The 20264-nt window shown below is 42.0% G+C and overlaps 1 protein-coding gene across 3 annotated transcripts in view; it reads right to left on the reverse strand.

Moving 5' to 3' along the window:
• KMO (kynurenine 3-monooxygenase) overlaps positions 1–20264 on the reverse strand; it is a 53785-nt gene that overhangs the window by 24758 nt on the left and 8763 nt on the right. For all 3 annotated transcript variants that reach the window (XM_046678307.1, XM_046678309.1, XM_046678306.1), the window contains exons 2-6: positions 11826–11895; positions 11453–11550; positions 10166–10255; positions 3567–3615; positions 156–243 (exon numbers count right to left, since the gene is read on the reverse strand). In XM_046678307.1, coding sequence (XP_046534263.1) covers positions 156–243; positions 3567–3615; positions 10166–10255; positions 11453–11550; positions 11826–11895 — 395 coding nt within the window. The remainder of the gene's footprint in view (positions 1–155; positions 244–3566; positions 3616–10165; positions 10256–11452; positions 11551–11825; positions 11896–20264) is intronic.

Consider the following 20264-nt stretch of genomic DNA (forward strand, 5'->3'; position numbering starts at 1 on the left):
TTTTCAATACAAAATTCTTTGAATCTAGCAACCGTTTGAATTACCCTTTCAGTAACCATTTAACTCTTTCAAAAGAGCCAAAGAGCAAAGTTTAGACATAAAATTCCCCACTCCGCCCCTTCACCTCTGAAGTCAAAAGGCTGGTGGGTGGTTACCCAAGCACAGTGAGCCGCCCTTCCTCGGGGTTACACTTCAACATCCGGTGGCCAAAGTGCACCTTTGCGTTGGGGTATTTCTCAACCTCTGAGGAAACAAAGAAAGGCAACAAATAGAAATGAAATTCCAACTCTTATTTCACTTAAACTGGAGTATTAGTCGTTTTCTGAGAACACTATGATTTTCTTAACATTCTAAAAATGAGTTAGTGAAAACAGTAAAATTTCACAACTGTTTGGCAAATGTTCCAGGATAATTTGATAGTAAGACAGTTGAATGAAAATCAGCTATTCTCATCTCAAAAAAAAAAAAATCCGACCAATTCTTATGCAAATTCTTACATCACTATAATTGTTAGCACCTGGGAAAGAAGCAGGCCTCACCTATTTTAAAAGCTGCCTCCAATTTAAGACTTTATTTGCGATTGGAAATATTCAGCCAAATTTCTTTTCTCATAGTCTCCCTGACTCTAGATCTCTTTTTAGCAAGCCTTCTAGACTTCTGATTCAAGTTGTCACAAATATAGATTACTGATACTAATTCTTTTTATAATCAAGCACTGGAACACAAAAAAAATTGAGTAAGAAGATTTGAAACTTTTCAATAAATAGAATCAGATTATTTTAGTGCTTTTCTATTCTGCTTGCTAGCAATCTATAGAATTTAGTGAATTTCATTTTCTGAACTATTATTCTTGTTCTTGTCAGAGTAGTAAAATATGATTTTTGTCTCTATTCATTCTCACAGATAGGTCTATAATCACAGGCTATTTATGCTTTTTAAAGGTACAAATCAGAATGTACGTGTTAGACCCGGAACAGACTTCAGAGATGATTTCATCTTCTGAATGGAGTAACAAGATCCTGGGAGAAAAGGTAAAATGCCTGGGATCACAGAGAGTAAAACATTAGGGAAAAACAAGCTGGAGGTTCTGACTTCCAACTCAGTATTTCTGTCTGTACGTCTCTCTCCTTTTCATCTCAGGTTTCGTCATCTTTTGTTCTGTTTTGCTTGAGTTTGATTTGGGGTTTGAAGATTTTAAGGTTCTTGGATATGAGATCGGAAGTTTTAGAAAATTGAAATCCAAGAGGCCCCAAACCAAAGACTTATCTATGTATAAGAAATCTTTTGGCCAATAGATGGGTAAGGCAGATTAGTAGAGTAAGGGCCCTGAGAAGTACTGTAAGAAAAGACTTTTGAAATTTGTTTGATGCCGGACTTAACCGAACTTGCTTGAACCACGTATCCTTTTTCTGTTTGCTTTGCTTAACAATTATTAACATCCCACAGAACAGTGAACTATGAAACAATCCCTACGTGAAATGCTGACGCAGCGGAATGATTTAGTGATAACGTTTCAGAGGGGGGGCTGCTCAGTTAGAGGGAATGAGCTTTCACAATTGGTTGAATGTGTGAATGCGCAGCCCACACACTTGGTGCTGTGTAAAGGAATAAAGAACCTTACATTGCAAACAAAATTGAGGAGTCAAGAGCTCTAGCATTCATTTTATTAACTAGCATTTATTAACATTAATGCTAATCAAGAGATCTAGCATTCATTTTATTAACATTTTATTAGCCTTCATTTTATTTTATTCATAGCATTTATGAAGTTGCATGCTGCACAGCACATTCCTCATGAAAAATAGTTAGGGGAGCTTGTGATCTGTACACCAAGATTGGATCTACCTCATGTCTTAGCTCCTTAGTATTCGCAGATGTTTCATATATAATATTGGAGGCAATGACTGTAGTAGTTAAAAGCATGGACTTCGGAATAACAGACTCAAGTTCAATCCAGGTTCTACACTTATTAACAGTGTGACCTGTGACACTGGGAAGTTCCTAGGCCTCTTTCACCATCTGTACAACTGAGATGAAAATAATTCCACCTCACCTCACCTAGTCGTTGGGAGGGTTACACAAACAGATGTATGTAAAGGACTTCACATAGTGCCTGGTGCCTCAGTGAATGCTCACTTTTACTTTTATCTTAATAAATTCAGAGGATGCTGAAAAGGGATTGTCCTAGGTCAGCTATACTACTTACTTTTTTTTTTTTTTTTTTGAGGAAGATTAGCCCTGAGGTAACATCTGCTGCCAATCCTCCTCTTTTTGCTGAGGAAGGCTGGCCCTGAGCTAACATCCGTGCTCATCTTCCTCTGCTTTATATGTGGGATGCCTGCCACAGCATGGCTTGCCAAGCAGCACGATGTCCGAACCTGGGATCCGAACTGGCGAACCCTGGGCCGCCGAAGCGGAAGGTGCGAACTTAATCACTGTGCCACCGGGCCGGCCCCTATACTACTTTTCTTAAAAAGCTGTTTTGTGGCTTATTTATTTTCTTAAGATTGTGAATATATGTAGCGACCTAGCCCCACCCCACCCATCTACCCATCCAAAAGGCAGTCTCACAAATGCAAGCAAAGAAATGGATCTAAGAAGAAGACTAAGCCCTGTTTCCTAAGTCCCTGGGGAATCAACTAGAGTGAGCTTCCCCATCACTCCTTCTCTCCATTCAATTCATTTCAATTCAACAAACGTTCTGCAGACTCGCTCTGGGGAGGGGACTCTGCAGTAACTCAGAAAAGTCACGTGGGAACTCTGCTCTCCAAAGATCGGAGACTGCGGGGCTTCGACAAGAGGGACTGATTCAAAAGATAGTAGAAATACCCAAGCAGCATGCTCTGCAGGGAGTGAATCTGTTTAGTACAAACGCTGAAGAGGAGGAAAAAACATTATGATCAAGGGCAACATGGGAAGTGATTGGATTAATTATGCAAGCTCCAGGCTTAATTAGTAATCCAGCGGCTTTTCCATTAATGGGTAGACCTTTTCAGCAATTCAGATTAGAAATGTGAGAGTTCTATTTCACACCTTCCTCTTTTTCAACTTCCTACACCCTCTGTCTATTTGGTCTCCTGCAAACGTCATGAATCTATACCGTCTCCTCCAACCACGTTGCCACAGCTTGAGTCCAGGGCATCGTTTTATACCCAGGGCTTATCCTAACCTCTGAAGACTGTGGGCCTCTATCTGCCTCTACACTGCCGCTTCTCATCTTTCTGAAATGCAAATCTAATCGCGTGTCGCTTTGCAAATCATTCGTGTATATCTGCTGTTCCACTAGACTTGCGTTCTTCATCGGGGAGTGAACACTCGTTCATTCCAGTGCCTAGAAGACTATAGGAATTCAATACATGTTGAACAAGTGATTTTTATTTAGATCATTGATAAGGTGAGAAAGAGCCACCGGAGGATGTATCAAGAAGGACTTTGCTTTGTACGTTGTCTTACTCTTAATAACCCATAAAAAGAAATAGAAAACAAATCTCAGTGAGTCCGGTGACAAGATTAGTCCCATGTGCTTTACTCAGAATGACAACTGGGGAATAAAACAGTGGACTTACCAGTCAACAGATCCTTGTTCAGGTTTTCTCTGCTTATAGAAAGAATGTACTGCAAGAAAAACACAGTAGACACTGTTTGTTTCTGGAGAATGGACAAATTGATTCTATGCTATTCACTCAACAAGAGGAACTATTTATTCTTCAGCAGAGGTTGGAAACTTTAGTTTTGTGAGCATTTAGCTAAGTAGGCTTTTTTTTCAAACAAACACTTTAACCAAATACATGCTTGAGTTTGAACTTAGACTTTTTCAAAGTTTGATACTATAAAAATCAAACTCTCTTGTGTAGCAAAAGCATTATTTTCACTGAAATACGGTTGTTTTAACAACAAATTGTAAATCTCATATTTTCATCTTAGGTCTCCAAATTGAGCTGAAGGTGAAAAAACTTCAGAAATGACAGCATTGCTAGAATAAATGTGCTATTTCCCAAGCAGACTCCTTGGAGGCTGTCATTTCGGTGTGAAAGGTGGCGTGTGCTTGTGCGTGTGTGTGTGTATGTGTGTGGTTGAGGCGAGGAGGAGGATGGGTTGGGAGGAGCAGGATACAGGCTTGCTGGGACACGTGTGGCTGTTTCTGACGTCACAGGACAGTTCGGCAGGGCCAACTGTTCGTGATGTATAGCAGGCACAGGCCCTTGGGCCCACAATATTTTTCAGGGTCCCTGAAAATGTTTTAATTTTAGTTTATTTTTAAACCAGAAGAAAAAGGTAATGGATGTATAGAAATGAATACAGCCTGGATTATATTAATCTTTATACCAGTGCGCTCATAAAATCTAATTTTTAATTTTTCTTGTGGCACAGAGAGGGGGCCCACAAAGGCAAAAGGGCCTCCCCAGGGCCCGTGAATGTCATAACGCAGCCCTGCAGTTCACCACGAGGCTATTGGTTTAAAAATTCAAAGCACGTAATTTTCCAAATTACGGGACATCACGATATTTAACACAAATATGCTAATTTATGAATCTTCACCTCATCCAAATGCAGACATTTAAAATTAACAGCTAAATCTATACTTGGCGTGAAAATAACTTGGTCATGCTACAGAGGCAATGACTGAGGAGGAGCTTCCTGTGTCTTTGTTATAAATTAAAATGAACAGGGACCTCCTAATTCTCTGTTCCAAGTTCTGTTTTCTGGTCTTCTATGTCATTAATCACTGCACTTCAAAGGAAACCACACTTGTTATTCAAAGTACACGAGGAAACATTCACATTACGAAGGCTCATTTGCATGGGGAAAATTTTCTTTCCGTATCAGTTATCATCCGATGACTGATGATAACTGATCACTGATGATAACTGATCATCAGTTCCATATTAGTTGGCATCTGTCTCACCTAGGAGCTGAGAGATGCATCGGCCCTGCGGGAGGGCCAGGAGCACCCCTGGGTGGGCCCCCCATGTGTATGGGTGGCATTGTATCAGAACCGAAATTTAGAGTCACTCCCATCAAGTGGCGCTTAGGGTAGGGCCCCAGTACCTACCCTAAGGCTGCTCTTATGAAGAATAAATATGAATAGAAGGATCAGAGCTATAAAGTGACCCTCAACAACCAAAAATAATAACAAAACCTAAAGGACGTTGGATAATCTCCTTTGGAGATTTGTAAGACAATAGTTGAAGTGCTGACTTTTTCACATATATTAGAAAAAAATGCTTACATTCTATATCCCGAATGCCTTCAAAAGAGAATGTTTCCTAGTAAGGGCTACCGTTTCTCCATTTTGGACATAGGAAGTCAGGAGTAAAAATCGGGGAGCTCTGACCCGCTGTGTATATTTGAGGCCATTTCAATAGTTCCCAGTGCAATTTGGGAGGGAGATGGAAAGAACCAGCAAGACAGGGAAGTGTCTGGACACTACAAGGGAGAAAAGGCAGAGAAACAACAGCTGGAGGAGAGAGGCTCAGAGAAGGGATTCAGAAAGGATTTTGGAGGTCAAATTGTGCCCATGAGGGATTTCTAAGTTGTTTGCTGTGCAGTGCTCAATGCAGGCCCTCCATGACCCCCACGTCTTCAGCATAGTCATGTGTCTTTTGAGTGAGCATTGTTTGTGGAAAGTGGTGAAAGGGGTGAACTTCGCGTCTGGACCATCATGGTACACAGCCAGTGCCAGGTGAGAGGGGATGGACACCAAGAGGCAGTGGAAGCCAAGAGAGGAGGCTGCCTGGGGACTTGCAGAAATGAGCCCTGGGCTCATGGGGAGGGCTTTGTGGAACTGAGTGATTCAAAACAATTTTATGTGGTTCTTAAAGGACGAGGAGGCCCCCATATCTGACTCAGATATAAAAGTAGCGATGCAAACCAAAGAAAGAGGGGTGGCTGTAAATTTAGCATTAACTCAGTTCTTCAGAATTGAGAAATGGCAGGTTTGGTGGGGAGGGATCTTTTCCTCCCTGTTCTAGTGTATCAAAGGCCCCAAATGGGAATTCCCACCAACACTTTCACCCTCTTGGGGAATCATTGCTGAAGAAGCTGCTTCTCTCTTCAGTGGTGGGGGTAAGGAAGCCGATTTTAGTCTCAAGTACAAGTCACTCTCCTCATCCAGCTTTCCTGATATTTTGAACCGTATCGTACCCCTCGGTCTATTTATGCTTCACTGGTTCAATTTCTGTGGAGGGATGGGTTCGATGAATTGGCCTTTCTCAGCACGTTCCACGTTAATCCAAGAGAAAGGTGAGGTGATTATTACGAGTCACTCTCAGTTTAGAAAAAGAAATAGTGTATCGGGGCAGCGCTGCCCTGCACTCCTGTGAGGGCCTCCTACACCGCGCTCCACTGGCCGTCGTCTGTGAGCAAGCCTGCCCTGTTTCTCCCTTCATGTTGACCTCACATAATCATGCAACCTGTTTCTTCCTCTGTAAAGCGAGATGATTGGATTCAATGAATCTCAGGTTGCTAATGGCTGTAAGATCCTGTTATGTGAACCTGCATTTACAAGTTTGCTCATCCAATACACACTTGCAGCTCGAAAATTTACATTTTGTTAGAAATCTGGTGTCACTCAACTTTCCTCCATAAACAGATCCTCATTTGATCGGGACAATGCTATTTCACTGCCAACTGAAGAATTATGCAACATGTCTGTCTTACAACTCTTTCTCTGTGAAGTCTTCTCTGAAAACTAACCTAAACTAAAACTAAAGCTTTTGTCCCTGGCTGAACCACACAGCTGAGCGCTCCTGCCGTCACTCAGCTGAGTTCTTGTCACAGGGAACTCAATTACTGTCTGCCTTTACCAGGTTATAAGCTCCTCTCCCCACGGTCAGCAACTGGCCCAGGGCGTGACACCTAGGAGGACAATTGCTATTTATGGAAAGGATACATTTAGTATGCACAGCTTATACTTGACTGGCACTTGTAAATCTCACGAGCTTGTCTATTAAGCACTTGTCCATTAAGAAGAGGCAATTCTTTTCTTTCCTATAGCACCAAGCAATTTGGGGCTAATTAAATGGGACATACTAATTATCTGAAAAATTTTTCTGCCTACAGATGATCAGCGGACTTTCTTCCTCTTCTTTTCTCTGCCAGGCTCATGCATTCAAACTCTGTACCTATGTTTTTATAAAGCCAAAATAAGCAGATTATTATTTCTAAAAAGTCATTAAACAGAAAATTTTTATCCTTCCCCACCACCTCTCCCCCAAAGCCCTTAGTTGTTGGAATGTTTTACTTTTCAGCCCCTTTTGTTTTTATTTTTAAAGATTGGCACCTGAGCTAACAACTATTGCCAATCTTCTTTTTTTTTCTTTCTGCTTTTTCTCCCCAAATCCCCTCAGCATATAGTTGTATATTTTAGTTGTGGGTCCTTCTAGTTGTAGTACTTGGGACGCCGCCTCAATGTGGCCTGATGAGTGGTGCCATGTCCTCACCCAGGATCCGAACCAGAGAAACCCTGGGCCGCCGTAGCGGAGCACGCGAACTTAACCACTCGGCCACGGGGCCGGCCCCTCAGCCCCTTTTGAAACAAATTTTAATTGTGGTAAAATACACTTAGTATAAAATTTACCATTTTAACCGTTTTTAAATATACAGTTCAGTGGCAGTAAGTATATTTCCAATGTTGAGCTGCCATTGCCACCATCCATCCACAGAACTCTTCATGTTGTAAAACTGAAACTCTGTCCCCATTAAACAGCAACTCCCATCCTCCATGTCCTCTAGCTCCTGGCAACCACCCTTCTCCTTTCCACCTCTATGAATTTCACTACTCTAGGTGCTTCATCCGAGTGTAATTATACAGGATTTCTCCTTTAGTGACTGGCTTATTTCACTTAGTATGAAGTCCTCAAGGTTCATCCATGTTGTGGCCTGTGTCAGAATTCCCTTCCTTCTGAAGGCTGAGTAGTATTCCATTTTATGCTGTGTATGTATAGATATACTATACTTCTCCCGTGTGTCTCTTTTGTTCTCAGACTACTACCACACCCACAACAGTTCTGACTCTGGATGTGTGGGGGTTTTCCCCCACCAAGCAATTCTCTACAACACCAGCTAGGGGTCCTACAATTCAACTCAATTCTGACACTATCTACCCAGAGATAGTGACAGATCCTACAGGTTAAGGGCTCAGTCCCACAAGACTGCCTCACTGCCACCACATCAGATGCCAGTTGCAAGGCCAGTTTGTCACCTATGCTTCTGACTGATCAGCTATAAAGTGGACCCACTCTTCGCATTTGATTAATTTGCTAGAAGGGCTCACAGAAGTCAGGAAAACAGTTCACTTTTATCAGTTTATTATAAAGGCTATGATAAAAGGTACAGGTGAACATCCAGATGGAAGAAATGTATAGGGCAAGGCATGTGGGAAGGGGTGCGGAGATGCCGAGCTCTCTCCAGGGCACCTCTCTCCCAGCACCTGCACGTGGTCACCAACCTGGAAGTTCTCTGAATCCCATACTTTTGGGATTTTTATGGAGGCTTCCTCACAGAGGTGTGATTGATCATTAATTCCATTTCCAGGCCCTCTCTCCTCTCTGCAGAATGGGAGGTGGAGCTGAAACTCCCAAGCTTCTAATGATAGCTTGGTCTTTCTGGTGACCAGCCCCCATTCAGGAGCCCCTCAAGAGTCACCTCATTAGAACAAAACACACTGCTATCACCCAGGAAATTACAAAGGATTTAGGAACTCTGCGTTAGGAACCGGGGTCAAAGACCAAATTTTAGAACAAAAGATTCTCCTACTGCTCTTATCACTCAGGAAATTACAAGGGTTTTAGGACCTCTGTGCCAGGAACCAGGAGCAGAGACCAATATATTTATTTTATATTATCTCAAATATGTATATACCACATTTTGTTTATCCATCCATCCATCCATGGACACTTGGATAGCTTTCATCTTTTGCCTATTGAGAGTAATGCTGCTATGAACATGGGTGTTCAAATATCTCTTTGAGACCCTGTTTTCAGTTCTTTTGGATATATGCTCAGAAGTGGAAATCCTGGATCATATGGTAATTCTATTTGTAAGCTTTTGATGAACCGCCACATTCTTTTCCACAGCGGCTGCATCATATTCCCACCAAAAGTGCACAAGGGTTCTGATTTCTCCACATCCTCTCCAACACGTTATTTTCTGTTTTTGTTTTTGTTTCTGATAGTAGCCATCCTTGTGGAAATGAGGCTCTTCAGCCACTTTTATGGTCACAAGATCCACAAAGACCTTGTTCCCAGGAGCATATGGGATTTATCTCTTGTTACCCAAAGTGTGGTCCATGGACCAGCAGCGTGGACACCGCCTGGGTGTGTTAGGATGCAGAACCTCAGCCTCCATCCCAGCCCTTTAGAGTCAGACCACATTTTGACAAGATACCAGGTGAGTCTGAGAAGCACTGTTCTGCCTGCAATGGAGCTTGCGGAAGGTCAGAGACTCAGAAGCAGGGGAACCTCACTTGGGTTCTGCACTTTATAAAATGAATCATTGTTGCACAAAGCATGCTGGAGTTTTTCTCTCATTGATGGATGTTTGGTACATGCATTCTCTCCCAAAGAAACAAACTTAGAAGGTGTAACCAGGTAAAAGTACACACTGTGCCCAACTCTGCACATTACTATGTAAAAGATAAGAGGAAAAACACAAAACAGAATAGTGGATTTTCTTTTATAAACTCCACATCACCATCTGACCTCTTGTTTTAGGAATTATACAATACTGAAAGCATTTCTGATTCATTCTATAAGTTCTATTATAATTAAATTTGGGGCAAGAGAGTCCCGGGAAGGCAACAACATCGGGCAACCCTTTAGAGTTGTACTCGCATGTTCTGCTTGACAATGAGTACATGGTAATCTTCTCTATGGAGCTGAAAGGAGATGGGAAGGAAATGCGTGAGCAAGGCATAGAGGCAAAAGCAGCCTAAAATGATGGCGATAATCATGAACACTTATCCAGTGTTTATTAGCAACTCAACCCTATTTTAAGCATCTCCTATGAATTAATATGTTAACTAGTATATGTTCCTGAATTCTAGACTGAGGCAGGCAATGTCAAAGATAAGATTAGAGAGGAAAGGAGGCACTGACAAGCAAGTGGCAAGTTCCAGACGTCAGACTCCGCTATAACCAATCCCATAGCTCCAGGGCAAACCTACCTGGGACTTTGTTCCATAGGGAATGGCAGACTTTTTTCCTGAAAGAGAGTGAATCATTCTTGCCCTCATGGGAACACCTCGGGATACAATCTGAAATAAACCAGAAAGATTGATTTCAACTTCTATATCATGGCATCACGCAAATAAGATAGATATTGACTTTAAAGTGTGATTTTTTCAAAAAATTAAAAAATAATGTAAAGGACATGAAAATACAGTATGGTGGAAACCTTATTAATGAAAATTGTGTTCCTGTAAATTTTAGTTTTTGCATTTTTTTTAGTCTTTAGATTTGGGAATTGACTTAAAGTGTATCTGGTCTAAATCAAATATTACAACTGAGGAAAGTGGTTCACTGTCAGAGAGCTTAAGTGGTTTTCTCATGACCACAAAAGAGAGAGACGCATGAGGAGTAAAGTCAGGACTGCTGAAACCCAGTGCAAAGTGTTTCCCTCCACACACAGCTCCAGGAAAGCTGTGGAAATGCAGTGGCACGTACATTGACTTATATTCTCATTTCAAAGATACGTGGTCAGCAAAAGTACTCTCAAGAAAAATGTACTATTTCTGTTTACATTTCCAAGCTACATGATACACAGTGAGTTCAGCAACACTGAGCCCACATGAGGAAAATCTACTCCAGGCCCACAATCCTTATCCAAACTCTTGGGGCCCGTTGGTTTCACAATTCAGAAGTTTTCAAATTTTAGGTAGGTCGTGTAGTGCATATGTGGATATCACGTAGCACCCAGTGGAGTCTGGGGCACCATCCCATAACCAAACACAATATTTCTGTAGCAAAAGATATTCACACCACATGAGATTTTTTTGAAAAGGTCATAAAAATCCATGCATCAGGTCAAGTTTGCTACTGATTGGGTGATGAAAAAGCTTTCTATTTCCAGAGCTTTTTGGAGTATGGAATTGTGGATGAGAGATTATGGACCCGTATAGTCAAAGTAATGGGGTCTGCCTGCCTCCTCTCATCCTGATGCCAGCCTGGATCACATGTTCTGTACGTAGAGCCCTACCGTCCTGTTGGGAGCCCAGGGTCATCAAGTGGGCTTTCAGCACCTCTGCCCCACGTCATGTGTCATGCTCCCCCAGGGGCCTCAAGCGTCAAACATTCATCCTCTTGCCAAATTTAGAAGTTTGAAAACCTTTGTAAAATGAATTTTCCTGCACAGGTTCTTGGCATTACATGGTGCCAGGATGAAATCAAGACCATGCAATTGTTGACAGACAGCAGGCATTACCTTCCATAAGGAAAATGCATTAACAAGGTACCTGGTCTTCTAGGCCAATGGCTTTCAAGGCTTGTCGTCCTCTGTAAGAAAGGGCCAAGTTAATGCTTCTTCCGCGCGCAAATTCAGCCACTCGGATATCTAAGACGTTGGAAGGAGAGTGCACGTTACACGTTGTTATATGTTAGGACACTATGAGCATGTAGCAACTGGTGTAATCAGCCCAAATTAAAAGACCTTGTTAACTCTTTTAAAGAAAACATTAAGAGTAGTAAATTTGTATTAAATTAAATTTAGATAAGGTTTTTAGAAAAATATAACAGTTCCGCTTTTTTAAAAAAAATTCTTTTTAAAATCTAAAGAGAAAGAAGTCAAAGAATGAGAAACACATCTCACCATTTTCAGTATCGTCTTACCTTCCCTAGCTTCATATACATCAACTTGGAAATTCCTCTTTGCAAGGAAGCATGCATTTAATGATCCAACCTAGGAATCAAAGCAAGTGTTTTCATATTTTTATCTGATTCTACAATGTAGGGAATTTTTACTGGAAAAATGCTACATTGTATGTAGGTGTACTATTCCTAACCTCGGTTATCACCTTGACTCAGTCACTACTGGAAAGCACCATTTGCAAAAATAATGGGATTAACTCAAGATTAAGTGGTATAATTTTAGAGGTAGTTTGGGGTTTTTTCCTTGTTTTTCTTTTTTTTTATGGTGAGATAAAACTTTCATACAGAAAGACCATAAAACATTTAGTTTATAGCATAATTAGAAAGCAAATACTCGGATAACCACCACTAGGGTCAAAAAGTAGAACACTGCCAACCTCCAGAACATTTGACCCCCACGTTGGGTCAAAAAGTAAAGATCCCCCTTGCCTCCTCCCCAATACAGTGCCCAACCTTTCACCTAGAGATAAATGTCACTCTGACTTTCATGATAACCCATCCTCGCTTCTTTATAGTTTCCCCACTTAGGAATATATCCCTAAGGAATATAGTTTCATTTGGCCTGCTTTTGATCACATAATTAGAATCACCCTTGTGTATTTTTTTACATCTTGCTTCTTTAACTCAACACCATGCTTATGAGATTCATCCATGTGTTTGCACGTAAACAGCAGGTCATCCATTCTCGTTACAGTATGATTCTTCATCGTATGAAATCTTACAGATTACTTAGCTATTCTACTGTTGAAAGGCATTTGAGCTGTATCTGGTCTGAGAATATTATTTTTTTCCAGTTTTATTGATATAGAATTTACATATAATTTTGTAAAATTTAAGGAATATAACGTAATGATTTGATATATGTATGTATTGTGCAATGATGGTCTGGAAATATTATTAACAATATTGCAAAGAACATTTTTGTACATGTATCCTGGTATATATGTGTATGATTTTCTCTAGGGTTTTATACTTGGAAGTGAAATGCCTGGTTAAGGTGTACGTATCTTCACCTTTAGTATGCCAAACTGTTCCACAATTTTGTCTTAATGTGTTTTCCCACCAGCAGCTTCTGGGAGTTCATCTTTGTCAGCACTTGGTGTTCTCAAACTTTAAACACAATGGCTGGAGAGCAACATGGGAGGACTGTGGTTTTAATTTGCATATGACTGATTGCTGAACAGGTTGAACACTTTTCATATATTGATTGGATATTTGGATCTCCTCTTTTGTAAACTGCCTGTTTAAGTCTCTTGCCCGTTTTCTATTGGGTTGGCTGTCTCTTTTTCTATGGGTTGTTTGAGTTATTCATAGTCTGAGAGATCTTTCTGTCCAAAATAATTCTGGGTCCAAGAAAACATGAAAGAAGGGGATTAATTTAACCGTGAGGGATGTGGCAGACTGTATTTTTTAAAGATGGCCACGACAATCTTTCCAATTCTCTTCCACAATGTGACCTTGACACTCCTTCATCCAGAGATGGAGTTTATTTCTCCACTTCCTTGAATCCAGGAGGGCCTGTAGAAGCCTTTGTCAATAAAACGCAGTAGAAGTGACACTTGAGCTGTTTCCAGGCATAGCCCTCAGCTAGCCAGCCTGGATCCTTCTGCTTCCTGCCTTTTCATGTAAGAAGAACAGCTATCTGGAGGCTGCCATGTGTGAGAAGCCCAAACCCTGTGGACAGGCCGTGCCATTGCTCCAGTCAAGAGACTCAGCTGAGCTCTTCACCCCCCCAGTAGCCAGCACCAGCTGTCAGCTATGCGAGCGCACCATCTTGGACTCCCAGCCTCGTCAAGCTTTCAGATATCTGCAGCCCCAGCCCCATAACAGACCATCACCCACAGAACTGTGACACACAGTAACAGAGGGTTGTTTTAGGCCATTAAGTTTGGTGTGGTTTGTTACCCAGCAATGGATAAACTGGAACAAAGGGATTAACAGAAACTTCGTGGAGAAGATGACTCGTGAGTTGAGCTCTGAAGGATGAGACTATTGTGACATGCAGAGAAGAAGCAAGTTGATAAAGAATACGAATCTCTTTGGAAATCTAAAAACAACTTTCAAGAGACAGAAAAATTGTTGGTTGAAAAATATGTATTGATTTCTAAGTATTACAAGATTCCTTGCTAGGCGTTAAGGTTGATCCAAAGATAATAAACAATGGCGGCCTTCAGGGAGTTCACAGTCTGGTCTGGATCTTCATTTTTTCTCAAATATTATTCATATATTTATTTAACACATATCTATGGATTTTTTTTCTATGTGCTAGCTCTGTGCTAGGTGCTGGGGTACAACAGAGAGCAAGACACACTCACAGGGCCCCCTCCACGGTGCCCGTGTGGGCAGCCAGGCCCCAGAGGTGTGGGTTTGCCACCTTGGAGCATCTCAGGATGTTTAGGGGCCTTGTGTGGAGCTTAGAGGAATTTGGGGGGCCTTCACGGCTCCACTGCCCAGCCCACACACCTGGGAGCTTGCTGACCCCCTGGGAACGGCAGACTTCCTGCAGAGCAAGAGCCAGGCTTCCAGTGGCCTCACAGTGGGAGTGAGGGGTGCACCCCTCTCGAAGGAAAAACGTCCCTCAGGTCCCAGTGCTGGCTTGCATTTTTTTATTGTAATGTTGCTTAAGTATGTGCAAACTTGCAACTAGACATAAGCTTCTTATGTTTGTAGTTCTCACACAATTGTGAAGCTAAAACAGATGTCAGGTTAACTGTAACCAAAAAGGGGAAGATATACACAGACCTCTCCAGGAGATTACAATCCTTTACACCACAGGGTGAGAAACAGTATGATGGGGAAGCACAGCTATGAGAGTGTCGGGGAAGGACCCTTAACGCACGGCAGGGTGTACAGTGAGATAGGATATGCCTTCTTGGAATAAAATGAAATCTAAGCTGAGCCTGAAAGAAGGAGTGGGAGTCAGCCAAACAAGGGCGCATGGGTCAGGGGGAAGAGGATTCTAAGTAGAAGGAGCACATGATAAAGGTGAAAAATAACTACTAGAAAGAATGAAACAGAGAAATCTGATTAAAGAAACAATAATGATAATGTACAATACCGATGAAGTGGTTTTTATGTGCTTTCACTGCTCTAACTCATTTAATCTTCACTGTGGCCCTATGTAATAGGTACCGTTATTATCCTGTTCAGGGAAGGAAATTGAAGCACAGAGAAGTTAAGTGGCTCCCCTAAGGTAACACAGCTGGTAAGTGCTGGAGTTGGTGTTGAGACTCAAATGTTTCAATCTGGTTCCTGAAAATGAGCTCTCAATCGATAAAACAGAAGTGTGGTTCAACGGCATTGAAGATAGAGTTGAGGATGGAGACAGTGAATTTATAGAGGCACCAGGATGTGAAGTTTATTACATCTTTTCTTGCAGCACCGAACAGCCTGGATTTCTATGGAGAGGAAGCTGTTGGAATCAAGCAGAGTGGGATTTGGCCATATGGGCGGAATGGGAAGCAAAGGCATTGAAGAGATTTGTTGAATGAATGAATAGTCAGTAATAACTAAGTTGAAGAGGTTGGAAGGAAGACAGCGGGGGGCTGATGAACAGGAAGAAGTAGGAGGTTCCTGTGAAGAACAAATGTAGCAGAAACAACTGAATGAGAGAGCTAGAAAGTTAGGAGGTTTGTAATCAGAGTCCTAGGTCTGATGCTATTATCTGAGACGGGGCAGCCCTGTGGGATGACAAGGTCCAGGTCCAGGATGAGGTCATGGGACTTGGAGGCTGAAGCACAGTGGAGGTGGAAGAGATTGGAAGCACGGAGTTCAAGGAAGTGAGGGGCTAGTGAGCGGGAGGGGCCAACAATGAGAACTTTGATAGTCACGCAGGGTGATGGCAGGGCTGGGGTATAGAAAAAAGACTGTAAGTGCCGAAGTCTTCGATACTGGAGGAAGTGGCCCAGAGGTTGATTGATGACAACAGTGAGGAGGACAGAAGGTGGTATAAGTAGGTGACACAGCCTCAGAGGGTTTGCACAAAACAACGGAGATTTACAGGCCTGGGACTTGCCGTGTAGAGTGGGATGCCACGGTAGCCTCCAGTCTTAAGATACTTGAGCTGAGGGAGAAGGCTGCATGACAGTTGTTGTCCTCAGGGCTCAGTGAAGGTCAGGCATTTGAGAGGGGATTCAACGAGTCAAGTGAAAACACGAAATTTTGCTTACTGAAGAACTGGGATCCAAAGGACCCTGTGGAGGGCTTTGGAAGGGAAGGTGGCAACGAGCAGCTGAGTTGGGAGAGATGAATCTCAGAGCGGGGTGAGGATACATCTGGGAGAGGATGCTGGGCTGGAGGAGCTCTGAGATATGGGGGTTACGGAGAGGGCCTTGCACCTGGTCAGTGTTTAGGGGCCTGTGAGTCAGGCCAGGTGCAGGCACCAGGGGACCCCAGTCCTCTTGTACTATTTACTCCACATGAATTTTTACTCCTCTGCCCCAAGGCACCTTAGCATCTCAGCGCATATATATCCTGTTTGTAAATAATCCTGTTGTTCAAAGCTTGCATTACCTAACTTTCCTCTTATTACTCAATTTCTGTAGGCCACTGGTGGTTATTTTAAAAACTTGGTCCCTATTTAAACCATTAAGTGTGTGGAAAGTTCTCAAATTTATTTTTTGCGAAGCAGTTCACATATTTAATATTCTGGAAGGCCAACCAAGAAATCCATGGTCAATTGTTTCGTTAAAACAAATATGCCAGGGTAGGGGGGTAGGGAGTCAGGAAATAGGTGCAGCACAGAAGATTTTTAGAGCAGTGAAAATATTCTGTATGATACTAGAATGGTCGATACATGTTGCTATACATTTGTGCAAACCCGTAGAATGTACAACACCAAGAGCTAACCCTAATGTAAACTATGGACTCTGGGTGATGATGTGTCAATGTAGGATCATCGATTGTAACAAATGTACCACTCTCATGGGTGAGGTTGATAATGGGGCAAGGGGTATATGGGAAATCTGTGTATCTTCCCCTCAATTTTGCTGTGAAACTTAAACTGCTCTAAAAAAATAAACTCATAATAAACCAACCAACCAACCAACCATTTTGTCCTCTGGAGTCACTACTGAAATCGTGAGCATGTCAGTTATTATCACGTGGTGTGTCTGAAGAGATCATTGCCAATTGCTTCCTTCTTAATCCCTAGTCTGAAGTGCCTCGTCTTCTATGGTACTCGTACCATCACTTTCTCACAGGGATGAAGCTGTCTCAGCTAGCAGTGTCCCTGGGTACCTGGCAGAGACAACTGGGCCTTGACATCTTTTTCACAGTTTCTTCGCTCTCTTCCAGCAGGGCCCTGGCCTCTTCGAGGTGTCACTAGTGTCAGCTCCTTTGATTTCGCCAGAGGTGACTTCCTTCTGTTAAACATCTTCTTAAATCTCTTTCCTCTTTCCTCACTTTCTTCCAACGTATTAAAAGTTGTGCGTCTATCTTCCTTTCACTTATGTGTGAGAGAATATCTAGGAAGGGCTGTGGAAGTGACAAGTTTGTATCAAGGAAAGGAAAAACTAAGCTTCCAATGAAGTTCATGCAATAAAATACATTTCTTCCAAAGACTGAATTGCTCTATAGCATGTAGAAGAGAAAAAACTGGAAGGGGTTAAAGGTTAAATAGAGTCAGTTTCACTGCAGGGAAAGAGAAGGTTTGGGAAACTCCTCTTTCTCTCATAGTGTTATAATCACAACTGCCTCTTTCATGGTGGTGGAAAGTGCCATGGGGGATGGATCTTGACCGACCGGGTCTCCAACAGGTCAGGGAAGCTGGAATGACGCTGGAGGAAGTCACTCAGAAATGGGCCTTTCTTATTGGGAGAATGGGCTAGGTAGAAAGACAAGTAGGACGCACAAGCTGCGATCTAAATCACAAATCATCAGAGAAAACCCGACGGCAGGAAATGATCTAAGAGTAGAGAGACTGGGATTCAGAAGCAAGAAATCCATTCATCCACTTCCTGGGAAGTCGGCTATGGGGGAGTAACGGAGCCATAACAAACAAGGGTCTGAGTGACGGTGTTCAGAACAGGCTCCATTCCCAGCCAATGGTGAGCCAGTGGTCTACTTTCACGGGTTTGTTATTTTCCTTTTCTTTGACTAAAATTGATTCCAGGCTCTGAGGAGAGGAGGCTGACTTGGGTGGAGAATCTGCTTCAGGCCTTTCTAAGCTTGGCAGGTGTTGATCCCTACCTGTCCAGCACTTGTGTGTTTGCCAATCGAGCGTGTGTAAACGGTTCCTCACAGGGGAGGAGACAAGAAGGATTCTCAGGTGGACGGACACAACAGAATTAAGTACAATCTTGGTTCATGAAAATATCAAGTGCCAGAGCGGATGAAGGCAAACAGGATCTCCCATGCTTGCAATATCTTGTCAAGTTGAATATTCATTTACATATTTGACCAACCTCTTCAAGGCCAACAGATACACCAGAAGACATGTGCCAGAATGTTCAGAGCTGTACTTTTCATAACTAAAACAGATAAACAAAAATACTGGAAACAGCCCAAATAGCCTTCACAGAGGAATGGACAAATAAATTACGGTATATTCACACAATGCAATGCAACAATATGAATATATTAGTAATACTATAAGTGAAAAGAATAAATCCCAGATGATATCATAGTGCATGATACTCATAAAATAAAGACAACTAAAACTCAATTATGTAGATACATAACTTTAGAAGTGTGTATGTATTACTTACGTGTGTATAGATATGATAAATATATATCATATATACAGAAAACATTTATATGTGTATATACAGCTAGGGAAGGATAAACACAAGATTCGGGGCAATGCTTGATCAGATTGGGGAGAAGGCCAGAGGTTGGTATGAGTCATTGGCAATGTATTAATTCTGGTGTCGAGTGGTGAGTTCAAAGATACAGCTGCTGCTTATTATTATTAATAAACAAACAAGCCAAAAGGTAAATAAAAATGACTTCTCCAAGCCCAGTCATAGTGATGTGTCCTGAAACAAAGATTATGATAATTCCAATTCTGGTAACTGAAGTTCAAATAAACTAAAAGAAAAATGCATATTGGTAGACGTTATAGAAGTTGAGCTAGAAGGACTAGTAATGGGGCTCATAAACTACTTTTAGACTCAAACTTTATTTCCCCTTCTCATTTCTGTAAAATGTGCTTAATCGGGAATAACTGTCAGTGCCTTCTGTAGCTGTTAGGCGGGCAAAAAGGCTACTAGAGGGAAAGATATAAATGGAAAGGAAGACGTGTGTACTCCATTCTGAGCCCACCACAAACTCTCGGTTGAGACACAGCTGGTTCCTGAGCGCAAATAGAGAGGAGAGTGGGGCGCGGGGAGAAGACATGGGGCAGGTGAGGCAGCTGGGAGCCGTCAACAGTTTGAGTGCTGCTGGCTCTTGGAGTTAAGCCTTGGAGAACGGGACGGTTCTGTTAAGGACATGGACAATTATGAAAAGTCTTTCCTTATCTTTGTCTCGAAGCACGGAAAGTCCACAAGAGTGCTATTCTGATTGTAATTTGTAAATTAAATGTTTTATTAACAACTGGTCTAGCCCATTTGTGCGTAAGCAGAGCCCGGAGGAGACTCCTTGATTACGTAATGATGGGTTTACCCAGTTTATTGTTCCGTTTCCCCACCGTCTTTTTGTCCCCTTTTACTTCCTCTTTTCAGTCATGTGCTTTGACCCCACCCTGGCCCTTCACGTGGATGCCTAAGTTACCAATTAAAAAGGTCATTTGAGAATCTCTGTTATGCAAACACTGTGGTATACTTCTCAGGTGTCGAGCGGGTGTGATTTTATGGAATAGGATTAACTAAATTTCTGGTAATTCCCATGTGACCTCTCCAGAAACGATTGTTCAGGTGTCCAATGATCATGAGGAAACCATACCTTTTGATTTATAAATGCTGACCCTGAGAAGAAGGGGCATGATGGTTATAAAAATTTCATGCATTTTATGCCTCTTTGTTTTAACGTTTGAAATTAATCTGATAATGTTAAGCGTGTGTCAACTACTTTTGACTTAAGGAAGCAGATAAAACTCTCCCTCAGAATCATAGGCATTTCTGAGTTTGTCACCAAAAACAATTTTTTTTTTTTTCTGCTGAGGAAGATTAGTCCTGAGCTAACATTTGTGCCAATCTTCCTCTACTTTATATGTGGGTTGCTGGCACAGTGTGGCTGATGAGTAGTGTAGGTCCACGCCCGGGATCCAAACCCACGAACCCGGACTGCTAAAGCATTCAAACATAACCACCAAACACACTTTTCAAAAGCCTATTTGTATCTCCTACTCATGGAACTAGAGTTTGGTGTCTGAAGACTTTGATCTTTGAGCATATCAATGTGATGAGAAGAACCAGATTGTTAACTGCACTTACTATGAAATAAGCACATAAAAATGAC

Source organism: Equus quagga, chromosome 12 (assembly GCF_021613505.1).
Source record: "Equus quagga isolate Etosha38 chromosome 12, UCLA_HA_Equagga_1.0, whole genome shotgun sequence".
Taxonomy (NCBI): Eukaryota; Metazoa; Chordata; class Mammalia; order Perissodactyla; family Equidae; genus Equus; species Equus quagga.